This window comes from Zalophus californianus, chromosome 15 (genome assembly GCF_009762305.2).
Source record: "Zalophus californianus isolate mZalCal1 chromosome 15, mZalCal1.pri.v2, whole genome shotgun sequence".
Classification (NCBI taxonomy): Eukaryota; Metazoa; Chordata; class Mammalia; order Carnivora; family Otariidae; genus Zalophus; species Zalophus californianus.
In genome coordinates, this window is record NC_045609.1 from 84,187,544 (window position 1) to 84,209,977 (window position 22,434).

Genomic DNA, 22,434 nt, shown 5'->3' on the forward strand with positions numbered 1-22,434 from the left:
GGGGGGTAGGGGTAGAGGGGGCTTGTTTACAGACAGGAGACCCGGTGAGACCAGCACAGGTCAGTGGGTCTCAGCGACCGCGCCCGTTTCCCCTAGCAGGCGTCCTGTTGCCATGTCACTGGACATTGTCTCTCCGATCTGTCTCCGAAACCTCCTACTGGATTTTTCCATTTCTGTGACTCAGAGCCGGCCTGCTTCTGTATCTTAATTTTTCACCATTTCAGATGAGATCATTTCTCAATAGAGTTCCTTTTTCTTAATTGCTTACACTTCTCTTGTCGTCTCCCTGGCTTCAACATTCTGGTTAAACGTTGCAAAATGCAGTTGCCCCAACATCTCATGATCTGACTGGAGGGAGGGGACCGCGGCCGTGGCGGGACAGGGGGCGGAGGGCGGAGAAGCATCCACAGGCACAGCCCCGCGAGGGGCCCTAGAACCAGCCCTAGGGCCCAAGCGGAGGCCTTTCAAGGAGAGCATCTCAGGGGTCCTGGAGGGTCCCCAAGAGGCCAGGGATGTTCCAACCCAGCACCTTTGAGCATTTGATTCTCCTCGGGGTGCTTCAGAGATGTCCTGGAGGAGGGGAGGGTATGTTGTCCCGTTAGGAAGGCGTCCTAAGGCAAATGCCGGGTGGTCCTCATGCACTCCTGTGCCCCGTGCTCACGGAGGCCTCTTTCCCCTTAGGCTGCAGGTGCACCGTCCCCACGTGTAGCCACTGGTAGCTCAAAGGGAGGGCAGGTAAAGAGATGGGTCTCTGTGTGGCAATGCGCCCGTCCCCTGCAGATCCCCACATCAGCCTCATCCTAGGTGGAGATCAGTGGGGAGCTGACCGCTCTTCAACAGAGGACCAGCCAGCTTTGTCCTGAGCAAGGAAAAGACATCCTGCCAGGTCCAGTGGGAAGTGTTTGGGAAACACGCTGTTCTCTGTGCGAGCCTCACTCACCCTTGGCGTCCAAATCAGAATGGGGCCTGGGTATAAACTCAGGGCTGCCCCCCACCAGTTGTGTGGCCCCGCTTTCTCAGCCCTCTCCCAGCTCCAGGTACTGTCTGAGGGAAACTGGTGTGTGCCCGTGGCGCGGCCGGGGGCACCGATGTGCCCAAGAAAGCGCCCCCAGACCTAGTTATCTCTGTGCAACCATCCCGTGTAGGAGAAGTGCTCCCAGTACTGGCCGGACCAGGGATGCTGGACCTACGGAAACATCCGCGTGTGCGTGGAGGACTGCGTGGTTCTGGTGGATTACACCATCCGGAAATTCTGCATACAGTCCGTAAGCATTTTCAGTTGTTGGCTTTCTGGAAAGGTGATCCTCCAAGAGAGCAGTGTCAAGAGTGAATATACGTCTGATTTTTTTTTTCACATGAGGAGCTTCACCCCTCCCTCCCCAGTGCTATAACAGCTCTCGCTGAGTGGGGGCTGTGGAGGACCAAGAGCCGGGCAGGGACGGGTTTGGGCTTGGTGGACTGAAGACGTGAATTTACAGAGGAAGAGACAGGTGCACAGGAGTCTGCAGACAGCTCTGGGATGCTCCTGGGCCCCCCTCACCATCTTTGGGTGGAGGAAGTTGAGTCACTTGCGGGAGGGGGCACCAGGATTGGGGGTTCTCACCCAGTAGCATGATGTCATTTCACACACCGAAGTGGTGAGGTGGGATTTTTTTAACAGTCTCAAAAGTATTTCTGTAACCCCCTCAGTATTTGTCATATTTATTTCCTGCCCGTCCCCGTCCCATCCCTGCCTGAAAGAATGCAGGGCATTCCTCAGTACAGATGCCTGTGTACAAAGCAGATGAAATAGAGATTTAAGAAATATTAAAAAACAAATGGGAAAAACAGAAAGTCGTGGTGTCAGGAATCAGAGGTCGAGGGGTTGGCGTTGTTAGCTGCAGAGTCGGGAGTCTGGGGTTTCTAGAAGCCTATGGCAAAGGAGGGAAGAGGGTGAGCTTTATCATTTTTCCTGTCCCCTGCTTGTGCCCCTTGCAGTCACACCCACACGCACATGTGCACCTGCGTATACACTACCTAGCCTTCCGTGATGTGGGACAGAGAGCCGCGCTCATGGGCTGTGGGTGGGCCGGCCAGCCACATCTTTTCCCTCAAAATGAGACACCCTGGGGAGTGAAAGGGCATGCTGCTGGTAATCACACAGGCATGAAGTGGGGCTGTGAGGCAGACCGGGACGTGGCCGCCCTGCTCACCAGTGGGGTTCGTGAGCCCGAGGGCCAGCTTCAGGGAGGTGTCTGGCTGCCCTGGGCCTGGGACAGGTGCTACGGGCCCTGCTCTCCTGTCCCTGCACACAGCCAGGGAGCCACTGGTGTCCTCACCACTGCCCAGGGCCTGGATGGCGGGGTGTGTATGGGGCGGGGAGCGAGCATCCTCAGAAAGTGATGTTGGGGGAGAGGGGAGGCGCCATCCCCTAACTCATGTCTCCGCCTGTCCCCCGCAGCAGCTCCCCGATGGCTGCAAAGCCCCACGGCTCGTCTCCCAGCTGCACTTCACCAGCTGGCCGGACTTTGGAGTGCCTTTCACCCCCATCGGGATGCTGAAGTTCCTGAAGAAAGTGAAGGCCCTCAACCCTGCCCACGCCGGGCCCATAGTGGTCCACTGTAGGTATGTTCGGGTGGGGCCACGGGGCAGGGCCCCCCCGAGGACTGGGCCATCGTGGGGGGTGACACGTGGGCCGGTTATCGGGGTGGGAGGAAGGACAGGCGGGGGGAAGTGAAAGCACCCCCTGCCCACAGGGAACACAAGGGACGCCTCAGAGACTCCCTCGGGGTGAGAGCCGGAGGGGCGTGCAGCCCACTCTGTGAGAGCAGAGCCCTTTCTTCAGCGGCATCTGAGGGGGAACCCCAAGACCTGAAACAGACAAAAGCCAAGAGGCCATGTGGATAGAGCTAGTGGGGCTCTGGGTACGTTCTCTTGGCCGGCCCTCCGCCAGCCCCGGAGACCCCCAAGTCACCTCTAAGGATAGAGCTGGAAACCACACTTCTACGGGGAGCCCCCAGTCTTGATACAAGAGTGTGCGGGGCTCAGAGGGGCTGGAGGCCATGGTCCAGGCGCAGCGGATAGGGGCCAGGAGCCGCCGTGCAGGGCCAGGCGTCCTGAAGGCCTGGGTCTGTGGCCCGGGCCGCCCCTTCGCCTCCCAGCTGCGTTCTCCTCCTCTGCGGTGTGAGGGACTGCCCTGGAGGGGCCTGGGACTCGCCCCTGGGGGTGAGCTTTGCACAAAACTAAGCACTACCGTGGCGTAAGCTGTCAGCGCTGGATCATTCCTTGCCTTGTGGAGAAGCAGCTTCCGAAAGTGAGCGCTTTTTCCCCGAACAAGTGCCCTCTGTCTTTGCACACCTCGGTGTCCCCTGGTTATTTTCACACTGAGCTTTCATTTCCTCTAGAGCTCGTGGAGCCTTAGAGGCAGGGCCCAAATTATCCCCCTCCGTGGCTTATATCTCCATGCCCAGTTTGGCTTCTGGTGCAGAAGGTCATGTCCAAGAAAAGGCCTTGGACTTGCAGTTGGTTGACTGGCTTGGGCCAGCAAGGTAGGAGAGAAGTCTCATGCTGTTTTTGAATACAAAGGCAGAAGGATGAGGAGGGCTCCCCTGCCACACTCCTCATCCTCCCGGTGGGTGCTCGGTTGGGACCTGGCGACAGTTCGGGGATCAGAGCGGAGGCCCTTGTCATCCTGGCCAGGGATGGAGTCCTGGACCTGCCCCTTGGCAGCTGAGGGACGCTGGATCAACTGTGCATTAAGTGAGGTGGCGTCTGTAGGCTTGCTGGGGCCGGCCCAACAAGCTCCTCCCAGTAGCTGCACTGGGGCGGGGAGCAGTGCGGGCCGGTCCTGCTTGGGCCCCGCTGGGGGGGGACTTGTCGGCCTCTCCTGTTCTTGCCCAGACTTCCTGGAAGTCAGAGTCTCCGTGTTGCTTCTTCCAAACACCTGTGTGGTGGATTCAGAGCATCTGGATCACTGTGTGCCTGTGCCTTCTGTCCCTTGTCGCTGTGTCCTTTGGCGGTGCCAAGGTACTGCCAGCGAAGCTGTCTGTGACGGCCAAAAGCTTGCGTAGTCAGGCTGACAGCCCAGCGAGCAGGGCCCTCCCTCCGCGAGGTGGGGGCAGGCCTGGATGGAAAAGCTGAGATCCCCTCGCAGGGCCTTCCGCGAGCCCATCGGAGACCCGGGGCCCGCTGCAGGAGAGGCCCCGGGGACTTTGGTGGCCTGTCTCCAGAACCCAGAGTCCGAGGCCCTCAGCTGAAGAAGTCGCGGCAGGAGGGGCCCCACAAGACCCTTCCGGCCGCTGCCTCTCCCCGACTCAGGCTTCTGGTGCTGACTGGCCGCTTAGCTCGGCATGGGATGGGGCGGAGATAATTATAGAAACAACCTCTGTGTTTGGGTCGGGGGTGGCTGCAGGGGCAGGAGCAGGCTCGGTCCTGCTTTATCCCGATTCCTCCAGATCTGTCTTGCTGGGAAGCCTTAGAGAATGACCGCTGTCCTTCCTCTGCTTACTCCCTCCCCACCGCAGGGCCAGGACAGGTGCATTTGTCATTTATCTTATTTTCATGCCAGCCCCCCCCCTCCCCGCCGCCGTGGCCACGAGTCTCTGCCTTTACTGTTGAACACACGTATGTCTCCCTGTGGCAGTGTTTTACTTCAGCACCGTTCCTGCCGCTCCTGGACGCTCTGGCCTTCTTTTATGTTCTCTTTGGCCACCAGGGTTTTAATATCTGGGGAGTGGGAGGAGTGGTACCCTCCGTCTCAGGTTTCCCAAAGCCCCTCTCCTCCCTGGTACCCCTCCTGAGCTCAGGCCCCTGTGAGCCGCCCTGGCCAGTGTGGGCAGATGGGCGGTTCTGGGCGTCCGCCTGATCATGGTCATGTGGTGACAGGAATTCCTGCCAAGAGCGTGGGCCTGCCGGAAGCCAGCCAGGTGGGGGGGGGAGGGCTCATGCTGACTGGCAGCCCCCCACCCCCGAGACTCGGGGTGGAGTTGACTTCACGTCCCACCTCCAAGTTCATCCGCACCTGAAGACAGCTGCTCAGCTCCAAGCTGTGTCCAGCCCTGCTTTTGGCTTCCTGGTTTCCATCCCTACTGACACACTCATCTTCAGTGTTTGATTCTTACTCACTTAAAAGGAACCGACATTCCCTGCCCAAGTCCTCTTAGGAACAGCAGCCCCATGGAGGCCGCAGGAAGGACCTACTGGCCTCAGCCTTTTCCTGGGGTGGGGGCAGTGCGGTCCCTTTCCCAGCGGTGAAGCAGCCTCTCCCGCATGCATCCTGGGCCAGGCGAGGGGTCCTGTAAGTGGCCTGGGGACCCTGACAGCCTTGCGCTTGGTGATTTTGTGATACACCCATATCGGGCGGGGTGTCTCACATGGTTCTGCACCAGATGATTTTCTCTGACTCTGTACCTGTAAAGAACTAAGATTCCCCAGAGGGCCTCTCATGTTTGCCCTGCTTTCCACCCTGAGATGAGGGGGCCCGCCCCGGAAGAGGGTCTTCCCTGCCGTCCTGGCCCTGTTTTGGAGACTAACTGGAAAGAGCAGTATCTCTCAACTACCCCCACAAAGAGGAAAGTGGGGGGACGTCACTCACTAAGTTGTGAGTCTTTTTGTCAAAGAGGTTACTTTCCTTTTGTAAAAGAGGTTAACGCTGCAGGGACTGGAGGGGCAGCCCCGTTCTGATGAGAGAAGCTGCAACACACGAGTCCACGTCACGAGGGGCTTACTCGTTCAGCGAATGTTGGCTGAGCGCTGCTGTGTACCCACTCTGTCCTGGATGCTGGGGAACAAATGTGCATGGCCCCACTGTCTGGTGGAGACCCACCTGGAACAGCAGGTGGCGGAGGGCAGGACCGAGATCCTGGAGGTACTGTGGGGCGTGCGTTAGGAGGGCAGGAAACCCAAACCCAAGAATCCAGTCGGGTAGCTTCCTAGCCAGGAGACCACTCAGTGGAGACCCTAGGGACCAGCTAGTTTGAGCCAGCACCAGAGAGCTCAAGCTGGTGCCTCTCCTTCGGCTGACCTTGGCTCAAGAGCCTGCAGACCTAGCCTGGGAGCCTCCTTTTTATAAAGAACTTGGAAAAGCCATTTCAAGTGTGACATTCCAAAAAAAATCCACTTGCACACGTGATCACGAGATAGCATTTGGTAACAGAAGAAGATGACTCACACAACCTCGCGCAAGGCTAGTACAACAGATCTTTCTGATGCGCCTTTCAACAGTTTCCATAGTTATTAGAGAACAATCTGAGATAATTTCACCGAGATTATGGTGCCCTCTGGTGGCCTCACCAGAGATTTGCTCTTTATTAACGGAGGAAAGGCTGTGTTGAGGGATGGGTTGGACTCTCCCAGTGGAGGAGAGGGGGTGTCCTTCTGTCTTGGTGCACAGGTCAGCTCTGCAGTCCTGTCATTTACTTTGGGCAGGGGTGGGGTACTGTGTGCCTCATGATGGGGCATCTTTCCTTTTCCTTGAAGCGCCGGCGTGGGCCGGACCGGCACCTTCGTAGTGATCGATGCCATGATGGACATGATGCACGCCGAGCAGAAGGTCGATGTCTTTGAGTTTGTGTCCAGAATTCGCAACCAGCGCCCTCAGATGGTTCAAACGGATGTGAGTAGTGCCTTCCCCCGGCCCTGCCCCTCATCCTGGTGAGAGCTGCACAGAGCAAACCCCGACCCCTTTGCCACCCCCCCAAAGCACGTGACTGTCCCCCACATGGTGCGTGTATAAAGTGCCTGGCAGGGACAACGTGTGCTCAGTAATGCCGGCTGTCATATTCTCCTTCCTTGACGCCATAAGTGGTCATTATAAATGGCTGTCAATCTGACTTTTGCCCCCAAACCTCCTTCCCTGGGCAAAACATGGAGAAGAGCAAGGCCCCGTTGGAGCTGCGGTGCTCTGAGCGATCAGAGGCTGCAGGGCACACGCGAGGATGCTGGGCGCTCTGGGTCTCCCCGCAGATGCAGTACACGTTCATTTACCAAGCCTTACTGGAGTACTACCTCTACGGGGACACCGAGCTGGATGTGTCCTCCCTGGAAAAGCACCTGCAGACGCTACACGGCACCACCACCCACTTCGACAAGATCGGGCTGGAGGAGGAGTTCCGGGTAAGTGTGAACGGACTCTATGGGAAGATGGGTGACTGGTGAAAGGAAGCCACTTTCAATCCCTGCCCCTCCTGATGGACCCCAGAAAAAGCAGGGTGGCTCCCCCACCCGTGATGTAGGCGGAAGAATAATCAGGGACTTTGAGAGCTGAGCAGCAACCCGCATGGGGGAGTGTGTCATGCACACAGTTTTATTTTGGAAGATTCAGGGAACGTCTGGAGGTAGAGAAAGAGATCAACGGGTGCCCTTGACAGTGGTGCTGTTACAGGGTTGAGGGGTTCGCTCAGGAGTGTCGGTGTTATGACTGCATGATTATGTCCTTCTTGACTCTGCAGAAACTGACCAATGTCCGGATCATGAAGGAGAACATGAGGACGGGCAACCTGCCAGCGAACATGAAGAAGGCCAGGGTCATCCAGATCATCCCGTGTAAGGCAGCCCCACGGCCGCCCTGGGGAATTTAAACCCTCATAGCAGGACGGGATCGGGGTCGGCACCCTGTGAAAGTCTGTGACGACCCACCTCTGCCGAGCCGGGGCCCAAGGGCAGGACACCCTCTGGGCCTGGGGTTCAGGGCTCCTCGGGGCGATGGCGAGTGTTGGGAAGAGAACACCCACCTGTGAAGCAAGGACAGGTGACCCAGACAGTCCTGGGTGTCAGGCGGGCGGCTTGTGATATGAGAAGTAGATGGCGGGAGAGGGAGGGCTTCCTGGAAGTGGAGAGATTTGCTTTGGTCATGAGTCTGGGGCCGCCCAATTCTGGTCTCATCCAGTCATCTCCTGAGTCTGTACACGGAGGAGGGGGTCCTGCTCCAGGCCTCGGGGAGGTGGGAAACGGGCAGGGGTGCAGTCAGGACCCTAGCCTGCTGAGGTCCCGCGTAAGGGGAAGGACCGAGTGCCCACATTTGTTGTTGAGGAGGGAAGAAAGGAACTCCACAGGGGTCAGAGGAACCACAGGAAAGGAAGGGAGAGGGTGCCGCCTTGAGGAGGGAGCGCCTCGTTGCAGGTGGACCCTGGGGCTCCTGACATGCGGTCGTGGTCACCGAGCGTCCAGGGTGCGCGAGGGCTGGGTGAAGCCTGCCCCAGCCTCAGACCCCGGCTACTGGGCACCTGGCCGCCACTCCAGGCCGCCGGCCTGGTCACACTCCTCTCATTCCTGAAGTGCGATACTTTCAATGCTCCTATCATGATACGAATTACCTCAGTTCATGACAAATGACAATGATAACTGGAATATTTTCAGAGCTTTCCTACCAAAGCACAATTTTCTGGGCCAATTTAATTAACCTGTTTTACAGAGTAAACCTTCCAGGGACTTGGCTTGAGGTAGCGATCTTATTAATAAGTTTTATATTTTGGAAGCTTGTAGCCACACATTGAAGTTCGCAAGGCAGGACTGGTGTGTGTGCTAACTGAAGGGACATCCTGCTTTGCAGATGACTTCAACCGGGTGATCCTTTCCATGAAAAGGGGCCAAGAATACACAGACTACATCAACGCCTCCTTTATAGATGTAAGTACAGTGGACCTGGACGTGCTTGGCGAAGGTGCAGCAGGTTTCCTTCGCCTGTGATCACAGGGACTCTTAATTAACTCCTTTTCACAATCAGGAAGGAATCCTGAAATCCAAACCATTTCATTAGCAGAATTACTCGCATGAAAAAAAGAATAATGAATTTGGGGAATAGAGACCATAGGTGCACTGCTAAGTAATTGCTCGTTTCATTCTGTTTTTAAGACACAGCAATTTTTCTGTTATATCCCTAATACGCACTGGTCACCCACGGGTGCTTGCGTGGCTCTCTGGCCCGCACTGTCTGCGACCCGCTCCACGTGGACAACGTGGTTGTGTGTTCAGGTCACCAGCCGTCTGCACGCACAGTGGGGTTAGCCGAGGAATGGGTGGGGAAGGATGTGGCGGCCGAGTCTGCATCAGAACTCCACTTTGCAGTTGAGAAAACTGTGCCAAAGGTCACTTGGGCTGCGTGGAGGAACTGGATTTGAACCCATTTCCTCTTAAGTCCACACCCAGTCCACCATTGTGAGGCTAACTGATCCGCAACTGCAGAAAGATGTGAGAGCAGAGCCAAGGGTGCTTTTGCAGGTGGAGCTTGGCTCTAGATACCCACTCAGAGAGGCGACCCCAGGTGCTGCAGGGGAGGTGACGGGGTTGCAGAGAGAGTAGGCGTCCTGACCCATCGCAGAGCGCACTGGTGCCTGCCTGTCAGCTGGGGCTTGGCGCGACCTGGGAAGCTGGAGGACATTTTCCTGTCCTTAGGCCCTGGGCTCTCCTAAACCCCTGCAGCTGCAGAGGAACCAGCATGAGGGGAGGTCGGACTCTAACCTCTGTTCCCGGTTTGAAGGGCTACCGACAGAAGGACTATTTCATCGCCACCCAGGGGCCCCTGGCGCACACGGTGGAGGACTTCTGGAGGATGGTGTGGGAGTGGAAGTGCCACACGGTCGTAATGCTGACGGAGGTCCAGGAGAGAGAACAGGTCAGCAGTGCCCGTGGCTGGCCCGGGCCCTCGGGGGGCAGGGTGCACCCCTGGCGGCCCAGCCCCCCCTGCAAGACCCTGGCGGTCCCCTGTGAATGACCCACCCGTGGTCAGCTGCTGAGGCCAGGCCACAGCAACTGGGGAGGGAGAGAGGACTGAAATGAAAAGAAGTTCCATTTGCTTAGCCCCGACCACCCACACTGGCTCTTGTTTTTAGCCGACATTTTATTTAACCAGCCTTGTAGGGCTACCATTTTGTATTTCCCACAAATGCAAATTTGATCAAAGCCTGTGGAACAAAACAACATTTACTCCCTTTCTTCAAGCCTTAAGGACATGGGCATGGATATGTGCGCCTTGCGGACGCTGTCCGGGTTGTCCTGAATGAATCAATGTTTTCCTGTCCCCAGAGATCCATCGAGGGTCTTTTTGTACTGTATTTATTTAACAACATAATAAGTACTCACGAGCCCACTCTCCAACTGAAAAACCAAACTTTTCCCAGTAATGCACACCTGTCTGAGTGCTCTCCCAAGATGGAACCACTACCCCAGATCTGTGTTTTGATTTCTTTGCTTTTTTAAAAACACATATTGAGATGTAATTCACATACCATTCCATCCATATTTTTAAAGGGTACAAGTCAGCAATTTTTAGCATTTTTAGAGTTGTGCAATATCACCACTATTTAATTCCAGATAATTTCCATCACCCCCCTGTCCTGTTAAATCAAACGGGGTTCGGTTGATCTCAAGAGAAACCCCATACCCATGAGTAGCCAGTCCCTATTCCTTCCTCGTCTGCAATCACTAATCTACTTTCTGCCCCTATGGGTTTGCCTGTTCTAGATATTTCGTGTAAATGAAATCACACAACATGTCTTTTGTGATTGAGTTCTTTTACTTAGCATGTTTTCAAGTTTTAACTGTGTTGTATCAAGAATGGGTTCCTTTTTTCTTGACGACTACTATTCCATTGTATGGACATACCACATTTGTTTACCATTCATCCATTGATGGATATTTGGGTTGTTTTCACTCTGGGGCTATTATGAATTATGTTGGAAACGTCCATGTTTGAGTTCTTATGTGGCTGTGTTTTCATTTCTCTTGGGTGGACACCTTGGGGCGGAATTGCTGGGCCACACCGTTAACTCTGTCTCACGAACTCATAGGGCTGGACGTTTGGAAGAATGTCCAAAGCAGCTGCCCCATTTTATACTCCCAGCAGAGTGTATAGGGGTTCCAGTTTCTCCACCGACACTTATTACTACTGGTCTTTTTAGTATTTTAAAGATTTTTTTAAAAATTTATTTGAGAGAGAGAGAGAGCAGGGGGAATGGCAGAGGGAGAGGGAGAAGCAGGCTCCCCGCTGAGCAGGGAGCCCGACATGGGGCTCGATCCCAGGACCCCGAGATCATGACCTGAGCCGAAGGCAGACGCTTAACCGACTGAGCCACCCACGTGCCCCACTACTGGTCTTTTTAAAGCCATCTTAGTGGACGTGGTCCTGGGTTTTTCAGAAATGTTTTTATATCCTATACGTGTATGTCTAAAGAAGCTACTGCTCAGTTTTGCTCGCTTTTGAACTTCATATAAAGGGTGTCGTTACAGTATGTATTCTTCTGGAACTTGCTTTTTCCACTCAGAAGGATGCTTTTGACACTGTTGATGCCTAATGCTGTGGTTCATTCATCGGTATTTCATTGTGTCCCCCTGCACACACTATATATCCTGCATCCACTTATTTGTCCCTTCTTGTGTTGTGGGCATTTGGGTTGATTCCATTTTACTATTTTACAAACGGTGCTACTGGCATATTCTCCGACAGGTCTGATGCTGCACAAGGAATAGCCTGTTCCAAAGAGACAGAATGCTACACTGGAGAGCAGTGTGACAGTTTGAATTGGCAAGATAGTTCCTAACTGCTTTGCAAAGTGGTTACGTTTTCCAAAGTGGTCACTTGCAGTGGAGGAGAGAGATCATTCATCGGCATCCCTAGTATTGTTAGGGATCCTCATGTTTGCTGACTGACTGGGTGTACATGGACATCATCCCTTCGAGGCTCTGATTGGCATCCCTCTGATTCCTCTGAGGTCAAGCATCACTTCATAGATTTATAGATGGCACGTTCCCTCCGTGCAAGATGCCTGGCCATACCTTTCCCCTGTTTTGCTAGTGAGTTGCTTATTCTTTTTATATTGACTTGTAAGAATTCTTTACATATTCTTGATACTAATCCTTTGTGGGTTGCATGTACTGCAGATATCTTGTCACAGTTGCTGGCATGTCTTTTCACTCTCTCGACCCTGTTTGTTGTTGAAGGGAAGTTCATTGTGTTCTAATCTGACGGCAATCTTTGTGTCGTGGGTGGTTAGCTCTTTTGAGATCTTGTTTTTTAGTAAGTCCTTCTGTACCCCCAAAAGAAAAGACATTTTCTTCTAAGGCTTTCACAGTTTTGTTTTTGACTTTAAGTCTTAACCTGTCTGGGTTTACTTTTACGAAGGTTCGAAGCTACCACATATGGTAGTGCAGGTTGTGCACTGCCCAACTCCAGGAGGGCTGGACCGTTCTTATCAGCCCTGGGAGGGTGAGTCAGGGACCCAGCCCTTTTCCTATATGGAAAGCCAATTTTTCCAGCCCCACTGATTGAATGATCTCTTCCTGTATCAGAGTTCCAAATACACCTGTCTGTTTCTGGATTCCCTTGGTCAACAAGTATTAACGGGCATTCATATTCGCATTCGTAAGTGATTTACTCGGTCAGATGAAATACGCTAAATGGTTTGAGAGCAATCCTGCCTCATACCGTCAAACCGCTAACAGCAGATTATTTCCTAGGAGATTTAAAATTTTATTTTGTCCCCCAAGGATAAATGCTACCAGTACTGGCCAACAGAGGGCTCAGTGACTCATGGCGAAATAACAATCGAAATAAAAAGCGACACGCTTTCGGAAGCCATCAGCATACGGGACTTCCTGGTCACCTTCAATCAGGTATTGTCGCCAGAGTGCTGGAGGCTCTCGTAGACAGAAGGCCCTGCAGCGCCCCTCAGGGTCTGCTTGCGATTGTCCTGGAATGTCCTGTTCCTCCAGCCTTTTCGAACTGGTGCATTCCTATCAGCGGTCAGTGCAGTGACCAGGGAGCCGTGTTATCAAGGGGCAGATCTCCTGTAACGTTCGGACCTCCGTGGTCACGTGTCTCCTTGCTGGAGCACGAGGGTGGGGGAGCAGAGTGACCGACTCCAAGAGGCGTTCCACGGCCACCAACACCCCGCTCAGGAGAAGTGGCAGCGGCAGGGGGGCAGGAGGAAGAAGGTGTGTGGATGGAGCCACAGAGGCCTCTCCAGACTTTTTCAGAGCCTCTGGCGGGGGGGGGGGGGGGGGGGGGGCATGAGGGATCCTGGCTTCTTAAGAAGGAGACGCTCCTGTTCTCTCAAGCGAAGCTGCCAGGATCCCTCATGTGTCCGGCGGGCCCTGCCGGGGGCCCCGGGGACCATCCCCTGCATATCCTGCTTCCCTCTCAGAAGGAAATTCTGCCGCCTTCCGCTCTGGGGTGCACACGGCCTACAGACAGCCTGGCCAGGACCCTCAGGCCAGCCACAGGGGGACTGTGCTGGCTGTGAAGGCCCCAGGAGGACCCCGAGCCTGGGCCCCGGTTCCCGGGACGGTGGGTGGGCCCGGGGCCAGGTCCTGGGTGGTCAGGGTTGTGTGAGCGGAAATGCCCTCTCCTGCCTGCAGCCCCTGGCCCACCAGGAGGAGCAGACCCGCATGGTCCGCCAGTTCCACTTCCACGGCTGGCCCGAGGTTGGGATCCCGGCCGAGGGCAAAGGCATGATCGACCTCATCGCGGCCGTGCAGAAGCAGCAACAACAGACGGGCAACCACCCCATCACGGTGCACTGCAGGTGAGCGGCCCCGGGGCCCGGGGCGCCACTCCTGGTGGGGTAGATGCAGACCCCACGCCCAGGGTGCTGCTCCCAGCTGCGTCATTTCCCTAGACTCTACTTTTAACTTTCCTTTGCACAGCTAGCTGTACGTGTGTAAATGTCATCTTAGATACACGCAGGAGACGTTGTGGGAGGCGGAGCAAGGAAGTGACTCAAACACACATCTCTATGAGGCTTTTGAAGTCCTCCAAAAACCTGCCGAGCACAGCTCGGACAGACCCACTCCCGAACTTCAGCGGCTTGCATGGATGGTTCTGGCCCTGGCAGATGTGCCCACCCCTCCCTGTCCTCTTCCCGGGTCCTCGGGGATCCAAGTCATGCTACAGCACATCCTCACGGCAGACAGACTTTCTGGAGGCCCCCCGAGGATGTCCGGGCTGGGACTGCTACCAGAGGCCTGCAGCCCCACCCCGGCCCCAAGCCTCTCAGCCCAGCTCCCAAGTCAGGCGCCAGGGAGGCCAATGGAGGGACGTGCTCGGTGGGGAATGCCTGGGGGCAGCGGGGCATCCCCACCAAGGACCTTGACAAGCAGTGTTGCAAAGGTGAAAGGGTGAATCTGGCCAAATAATAAAGACCTGCCAGCTCAGGGCCCTTCCGCGCTGACTCAGCTCTGGTCACGCCAACCCCTGGCCGGCCGCCATCCCAGAGCTCTCCCTAGCTGGAGTCTGGGGTGTTTTCATTCTCAGAGTGCTAATTTGCTTCTGAAGCTGCACTTCTATTTCTTCTTCCACACGTGACTTCCACAGTTTGTTGTGACTGCCATTGGCCCCGCCCCACCCACCCCTTGGAGCCGCCAGAGCCTTGGCTGACTTTGGAGGGTTTGGAACTCTTGGCCTGGGACCGGCCTCGGCTCCCTTCGGGCCTGGCCAGCAGGTGGAGCACCGGCCTAGGTTTTCAGTTCCTGGGGGGGCTTTGTAGAAGTCAGTTGGAATAAACTAGAAAGAGTTCCTTTGTGTTCTGCCTCCGCAGACCCAGATGGAGTTTAGCACATGGAGGGCACCAGGGAGGCAAAGGTGAACAAGGTCCCACAAGGGCAGATGTGGGGACAGTTGTTGAAATAGGTCAGGAGCCTTAGAATCAGCCCACCCTCGGGCCTCTGGGCCTGGAGGGCTTTCTGGAAGAAGCCGGCCAGACCTGCCCGCTTTAGGCCTGGTCGCTTGGCTCTCCTGAGGGTGTCTGAGTTCTGCTCTTGTAGGGTTTATCCAGTGTGTCAAGAAAATGATCATCTTAAGGTGAGTGGACCCAGATCGTCTTTGCTGGGAGGTGTCCCTTATCTAGTCTATACTGGCAGTGACTGCCCCCTGCCTTAACCTCACACCTTATGAACCAGCACCTCTCAGAAGGCGGTCCCTAAGCACCGAAGGAGAGTCTAGACAGAGATGACCTCTCCCTAGTCCCAAACCAGGAGGGTCTGCATTTCTGACAAGTCCCCAGGCGATGCTGATGCTGCTGGTCCCGGGGACCACACCCTGAGAACCACTGGTCTACTACCAGGCAGGGGGGACATGGTTGCCCTAGCTTGAAAGTTTGTAACCGATCTCGATCCAACTCAAGAGATACCTTTCTGCTGCAACTGGGCAAGTGTTTTAGGAATTTCATGTATGCTGACTCTTGCTCAGTATAGATGATCGTTAGAAACCCGAACTTTGATCGCTTTCAGTGATGATGGCTTTGCGCTGACGTGTAGGGCTGAGCTGCGGGCTGTCCCTTTCTCATCCCCACGGGTGCGTTTGGTTATCTGCATTAAGCGCTTTTCCTCCCCAGTGCTGGAGCCGGGCGAACAGGTACATTCATAGCGCTCAGCAACATTCTGGAACGAGTAAAAGCTGAGGGCCTTTTAGACGTATTCCAAGCTGTGAAGAGTTTGCGACTTCAGAGACCACATATGGTGCAAACCCTGGTAAGAAACGGAGCCATGGGGACGTTTCCAGAAGGGTCAAGAATTGTCTTACGTTGAATTTGATGTCTGTTTCATTCAAGGAGCTCGAGTGTGTGGGGAGGGAGGAGGGTGAGCTTCCCAAGGGAAAGCGCTCATGGTACTCTTTGCAGTGAAGTTTTATGGACCCCGTTCCTTCCTTGTCTCTGCTGGGGACTGTCCCCTGGGCAGGACACGGGAGGAGGGGTGCACTCGTGGCTTTAGACTGTGAGCCCCCTTGGACAGATGCACTGATGATACCAGCTTTCTGTGTCCAAGTGACTCTTCCACCGTATTCTGGCGCTGTTCTCTTTCATCCTGTGACAGATCCACACGCTTTCTGGTTTGCAGAAGCCGTGCCTCCTCACAAACGTGATGATTGTTCTACCCCAATAAGTGCGATTTCAAAAACTGTTATAACCCGTCATTTCTCTCCGGTCTTCCTATTTTTACATTTGCCCTCCCTGTCCACTCACTCTGCATGGCTAACAGGATCCCGACTCCAGCAAGTATAGAAGGTGGCAGGAGAGCCTTCCACAGCCTCCCCATCGCAGGGGGAGCCCAACTGCTAGAATCACTGGAGTGGAGCGGGGTTCGCCTCCCGCCCCCAGGCCGGGCGGGAGCACGGATCTCACCCTGAAGACACACTAGCCCGGCCTGGAGAGAGCTCATATTCCTCCATTGCCAGGCTGCCTTTACGCTTTCTGGGGGTGGGACCCAGGCAGGCATTGACATATTTAAAGCCCTCCCTGTGATCCCAAAGTGCAGACAGGTTTGAGAGCCACTATGAGTAAAGGAAACGGGGTGCCTGCCAGCTCCCCACACGCCTTGCCCCACAACCCCTCTTGGGGCCGGGCCGTTGACTGAGGGCAGAAAGGAGATGGTGCGAGGGGCCCTCTGCTCTCCTTAGAGCCCTGATCCCAGCACAGATAGTCCTTCTTGCTAGAGCTCTGGAAGATGCTAGAGAGGTCCTTCTAAAAGTCGTGCCTGCCTCCTGATAGCTAATACCTCCTAGGGGCATCACAAACATGAACGACTTCGGGCATGGAAAAAACAGAGGGAGACCCCTCCGTGGAGGATTTTCTAGATCAAAATAATGATAATGAATAGGAACACCCGCCAAAATTCCTTTTTTAATTCTGAGCCAGACTCTTTCAGCTTCTTTCCTGACTGTTCTTAAGTCCACTACAGGCTTCCCCAGGCAGAGGTTGTGGCTTTCGTCCTGCCTGGCCCCCAGTTAAATATGAAAGCTAAGCCATGGTGTTCCTTTGATGCTCGGGCTTCAGGCTGTCATCCCAAATGCACAGCTGGCCCCCATCGTGGCTCTGCGACCTCAACCAAGCTCCTTCCACTTTCTGGACTTTAGTTCCTTATCTGTGGAAAATGGGGTGATGACCCCTGCCTTTAGTCGATGTGCACATTGGCTTTATGTAGGTCTGACAGGGGCCCCACCAGTGCCTGGCCCAAGGAGGCCCCCTTGTCTGGCTCAGCATACAAACACTTCCTTGGTTTTGAAGGGACCTCAGCTCTCATAAATTCATCTGGTCTGGCCCATTGTGTCCTATCTCCAAGAGCCTCTCCATCTGAACGCCCCCGGATTCAGCTCTGCTCCTCCCCCTGCCGCCTCTCGCCGCACCCCTCCCTGGGACGCTGCCCTGGGCGCCATTTAGCTCACGTCTGTGCTCTCTGTTCCGGTGACACCGTTTAACCTGACTTTGAAAGTCAGCAAATTGCTGGCCACTCTGCAAGACTCCTGAGATAGGCTTTAGGGCAACTGGCATTCCAAGGCTAAAAGTGTGTTTTTTTGTTTTTTTCTGGGAGCTTTGTGCCTTGATCGGAAATGTCTGTGACCTGAGGGGTGGTCCATGTCATCCCGATAAATTGCCTAAATACGTGCCATTGATCCCTGACCACCAGTGACTTGGACTCAAGACACAGTGTGTCTGGGTCGTGGTTTGCTCTTGTGTTTGCTGCTAACACAGAGAGTGATTAATGGCGTCTCCACCTCCTGCCTGATTGGAGCCACTTTGAAGTGTGGCTGAAGTACCTTCCAAATACGGGAGGGGCTGGGGGCCACACTGGGTCTCTCCGGCTTCCCAGGCCCCTCACTCGAGGACCCAACTGCCATGCGCCACTCAGCCAGCAATGTACCAGGGTCTGCAAGTAACCAGACCCTGTTACTTAGAGGCAGGTTAGCTGCGGTCTGTTGTTACTCAAAACTTTGGGATCCACTCCCCATCTGCCCACTGATTGTCATGCACACAGTTTTCCAAAATCTCTGGCAACTGCTGTTGGCTCCATCTTTTACGTGTCTTCCCATGGAGTGCCCACTATTGGCAGACACCACAGGCCCTGTGTGGCCGCCCCTCTATGCACCCGCCACCCTGACTCCCAGCCTTACCCCCTCCAGGAACCCCGAGGAGGACAAGCGTCAGATGATATGCAGCCGTGTTTTAATGAGTTAAATGCCTTAAGCAGAGAGAAGGCAATATTCTTCTGAATGCTAGTAAGATTTATATAAAACAACGTCCCCTTTTTAGAGTAAACTTAGGTTTAAAAATAGCCTAGAGGTTCATCTTTTTAAACTTCCACAGATTACTTCTTTGTTCATTGTGAGGTTTATGTGAAGTTCAGTATTCTGACTTTTCTCATTGTCATTTCAAAAATAACCTGTTTTCCAGTTTAAATATGAAAATTGAAGACCTTTTACTCAGACTATCCTAAAATACGCCAAGTTGAAACTAAACATTGATGTTTTCTATATAAAACAACAGCTTTAGGGGCACCTGGGTGGCCCAGTCGGTTGAGCATCCGGCTCTTGGTTTCGGCTCAGGCCATGATCTCAGGGTCCTGGGATGGAGTCCTGAGTCGGGCTCTGCACTCAGTGGGGAGACTGCTTGAGATTCTCTCCTTCTGCCCCTCCCCCACCCTGGGGCTCTCTCCCTTTCTCTCTCTCTCAAATAAATAAAATCTTAAAAAGACAACAATAACAAAAACAACAAAAATCCAGCTTTATTTGGAAGTGCCCAAAAAGTAAGTGTTATAACCGGTCACACTGTTTTATGTCTTCTTTTTAAATGTTTCTCCTAATTAAATTAATGGATTTTTTAAAAATATCACTTTAACGTCTTCTTTTTTTTTTTCAGGAACAGTATGAATTCTGCTACAAAGTGGTACAAGATTTTATTGATATATTTTCTGATTATGCTAATTTCAAATGAAAATTCCTGCCTTAAAATATTTTTTAATTTAATGGTCAGTATATTTTATAAAAATCATGTTAATTTATTTCATAGTTGACATTAATACCCATCCTAATTTCTTTGTATATATTTTGTTATGCTTTAAAGGCCACCTGCTATAAAGTCATTAAATCTTAAATACCCCTTTTAAAAACTGGAATAATGTATTAAGGTCAAGTAATATCCCATAAAATGTATTTCTGCTAATATCAGTAATTATTTTAATTTTGCATCAGATTCATCACATCATTGAATTTCACACATGCAGCACCTCTAAATGTTAAAAATCTTAATATGCAATGTGTTCTTATTCAGGAGAGTAAACACAAAGCCCGCTATTAAGAAAGCGGTCAAGGACTCAAAAATCAGTTGAAAATTCTCTTTCCTGACGCTGATTTTACAGCCCCGAGCAGTGGCATTTTGTGGAAGGTAAAATGTTCATGAGGATACACTGTAAACAGAGAACTCTGTAAAATCCTCCGTTGCAACTCATGTGGTTGATTTTTACATTTTAAAAATCAAAGACTCTACAGCCTGAATGCAGGTATAAAACACGTTAGCGTCGTTGGTGGCTGTAGAGTGAGACTTAAACGTGCATTTACTCAAGGCTGGGTCCTTGCTGCCTTGGCTAGAAGAGGGGAGATGTAGGCGCTGGGGGTAGGGTTCGCCCACGGCTTTGAGCACAGCCAAACCAGCTCGCGGGCTCTGCTCCCCCGTAGCCCCTTGCTGTCCGTCTGTCTGGCGTTTGACGCAGATGACCAACTGCCTTTCTCACCCTCGCCTCCCATTCTGACCCCGCCGCCCAGCTGGTCTCGAGCTATCCTAGAGGCTCAACACCAACCACTCCCCAGTCCTAACGTTCAGATAAAGCCGAATATCCGACTCGCACAACTGCAAGGAGCACGCACTTGGGGAGAAAACCACAAGCAATTACGCTTTAAACTTTCTGAGAAGCCTTTTGGTATTTAAAAGAAAAAAAAAATCTTGTAAAAGCTAAGATTGTTTGTAGGAAAAGAAATCTTAAAATCTAGATTTATATGTTTTTTTTAGAAGTCCCACTCCCCAATATTTAAATAAAAGAAAAAGAGAGAGAAATCCTTAAATCTAAAGGCTAACTTATTTTTGAATGGAAATACTACTGAGACCTTTGACCCTGGGTAATAACGATCTCACTGCCAGACAGGATTGGTTAGTGGGGGAAAAACAAAAAAGGGGGGGAGGAAGGATGAATGTAGAAAAGTTTAAGGACAGTGATCTCTCTGTGGCCATTCGGTAGCAGATGAGCAGATGAGCACAATAAAAAAAAAAAAAAAAAGACACCTGCTCTGACTTACTAAAAGCATTTAACATGTGCATTTGGGGTACATTTATTTTATTTTTTTTTTTTTGCTTTTTAAAAGAAATATAAAGGCCTTATTTGACATTTCCATTGAGAAGTGATTGTACCCTCCTATTGCACTGTTCACCCTGCGTCCGTCCCTGGTGTGCACAATGCAAACCCAGGGCTGGTTACGTGCTGATAGTAGCCTCGCAGGAATCAAGCCTCGGCTGCTCCTCTGAGCCCCGCCCCCGGGCGAGAGGGAAGGCCGGCAGGAAGGGCACTTGTGACTGCTGCCACCCCCACCCCCCCGCCAGCCGCATCGCTGGGCTACACACGCACTGCTGAATGCATCCCTCTCTCCTTCCCAGGACAGTGAGAATGCACTGGGGTCGAGGAGGAAAATGGAGGGAACTTTGCAAGACTCACCAGCTCGGTCCCATATGTTTTCATTGTGAAAACCCCAAGTCCAGAGCCTTTCTTTGACTGAAGGAGAAGAGAGAGAACCAAGGTTTCATTCGGCACCAAACCTTGGAAACCGAGCCGGCTAGTTGTGATGAAGGTGACTAAAGTCAAAGTTGAGGGAATGGGTTTGGGTCTAATTTAGGAACCCTCATTAGAATCTGTCAGGCCTTTTAGTGGCCTTCCTGGCATCTCTTGGATGGATATTAAGATCAGCCTTACCCGGGGTACCCTTGGGGAAGTGCCCCATGTGTGTGTTCTTCTGCCTCCTGTGCCCACTGCAGGCATCCTTGCACCCGCTGTAACCCTTCCCCTTCTGGAGACAAGCAGAAGCCGCTGTCCCTTGGAGACACTGGCCTTTCTGGAGGCCTGGGAATTGTAGCCTCATGGCCTCTGCCCAGCCCCCTGCCCCCAGTCCAAGGCCCCCTCCAGTCCAAACAGTCTCTTTGGGCACTCGGGGACTGGCCGCCCTAGCTGTGCCAGCCGGAAGGCTGACCTCTTCCCCCTTGGTCAAAGTAGGTCCATTGCACATAACAAACCGAACCACGCTGACGGCCCCGGCAACGTCGTTCTTCCCTTCCCGTTTTTGTATGTTGCATGCGGTTGCATTCAAATGCCAAATAGCGATTAGGAGCCTACCATTCTGATCGACGAGCTGTACGGTCACTGTGTGACTCGCTTTACTGTCTCTCTCCACGTGCTAGACGAATGAAGAATGCATACCAGTGTTTTAAAAGGTATTTTTATGTGTTTTTAAAAACTTTTTTAAAATGAGCCTGACATGTCTGTTCAGCATTCCGAGACATGCCCATGTTATTTTTAAAATGTATGATTACTGATAATTTTGTTTAACTCAGTTGTGTTTAATTTATGTGCAATCTTTATAATATATGTATGTATTCCCCGTTTCAACTATCATATTTTCTTTTATTACATCTATAATTTGATCTTGCTCTGATTATAATGCCAGTGAATGTTGCTGAATTCTTTGTATATGCAAATTGCAAGATCTAAAACATTCTGATGCAAGGATAAATCTTTACTTTGACTTCCAGCCTGTGTCTCTTTCTTCCATGAAATCTCTTCATTGCATTCGAACTGTGCATCCTTTTAGACAAGACACTCATTAGGAGGAAGACATTGATTTATGTAGACAATTAATTTAGGACTTCTAACATCTAGCTCAGCCCTGGCAGGGAAACAGCCCGGACACTGGGCATGGTGGCCGGGGGTTGGCCCCAGCTCCCAGCGGCTCTTCGGAAGGCGTGACCCGCGTGTGCGGCACAGAGTAACTCGCCCTTCTGGGAGCCTGTGCTCCTACTAAAGTCCAAACAGGGATCTGTGCTCTGAGCAGTGGCTTCTCGGAGTCCCCAGGGAAGATGAGAGAATGCTTAAAGTCCACGGCCAGGCGGAATCGGAAAGTCCTTCCAACACTGCTTTGTCTCCTAGAATCTGAAACCCTGTCAGAGCTCCCTTTGCACATCCATATGTCTCTGGTCCTCCCCAGATCTCTCTCTGCACCCCTCCACCTTCACTTCCTTCCCGGACCCACACACTGACGTCTTCTTTCAGATATCCCAGGGCTAACGTGGAATTTAAACATATGCTTCTTATTATTTGTATTTATTTAATAAATTTTATGAGGCTTGTTATACTTGCTAAAATGGATGATTTCATAACCTTTTATGTCCCTTTCCCCCTCCTCCCGCCCCCAAATATCACCTGCTATGAAATGCTATTTGCTCCTATGGACCATTTAATTATTGGGTGTTCCTTACGGGTCTGTCTGCCTGCATGTCCCTCATCGGCTCTAGGTCAGCAGGACCTGCGATAAAGGGACTAGACAAGTGTAGGTGCAGACAGGGGAGGTTTGCGAGAGGGGTGGTAGGGGCAAGAATGGGCGTCAGCCAGACAACCGGGGACCAGGTAACTGCACCAATCTGACCGAGACCACAGCCT

General features: G+C 52.7%; 1 protein-coding gene across 16 annotated transcripts in view; it reads left to right on the forward strand.

Moving 5' to 3' along the window:
• Positions 1 to 22,129, forward strand: part of PTPRE (protein tyrosine phosphatase receptor type E) — a 151,748-nt gene extending 129,619 nt beyond the window's left edge. For 6 of the 16 annotated variants that reach the window (XM_027588772.2, XM_027588762.2, XM_027588779.2 and 3 more), the window contains 10 exons: positions 1,146 to 1,265; positions 2,441 to 2,604; positions 6,457 to 6,592; positions 6,943 to 7,092; positions 7,428 to 7,521; positions 8,528 to 8,604; positions 9,455 to 9,589; positions 12,460 to 12,585; positions 13,330 to 13,496; positions 13,648 to 15,283. In XM_027588772.2, the coding sequence (XP_027444573.1) occupies positions 1,146 to 1,265; positions 2,441 to 2,604; positions 6,457 to 6,592; positions 6,943 to 7,092; positions 7,428 to 7,521; positions 8,528 to 8,604; positions 9,455 to 9,589; positions 12,460 to 12,585; positions 13,330 to 13,496; positions 13,648 to 14,092 (1,614 nt within the window). In that variant the 3' untranslated portion in view covers positions 14,093 to 15,283. The other 10 variants (XM_027588685.2, XM_027588695.2, XM_027588702.2 and 7 more) reach the window with 7 other exon arrangements.
• The last annotated feature ends 305 nt before the right edge of the window (positions 22,130 to 22,434 follow it).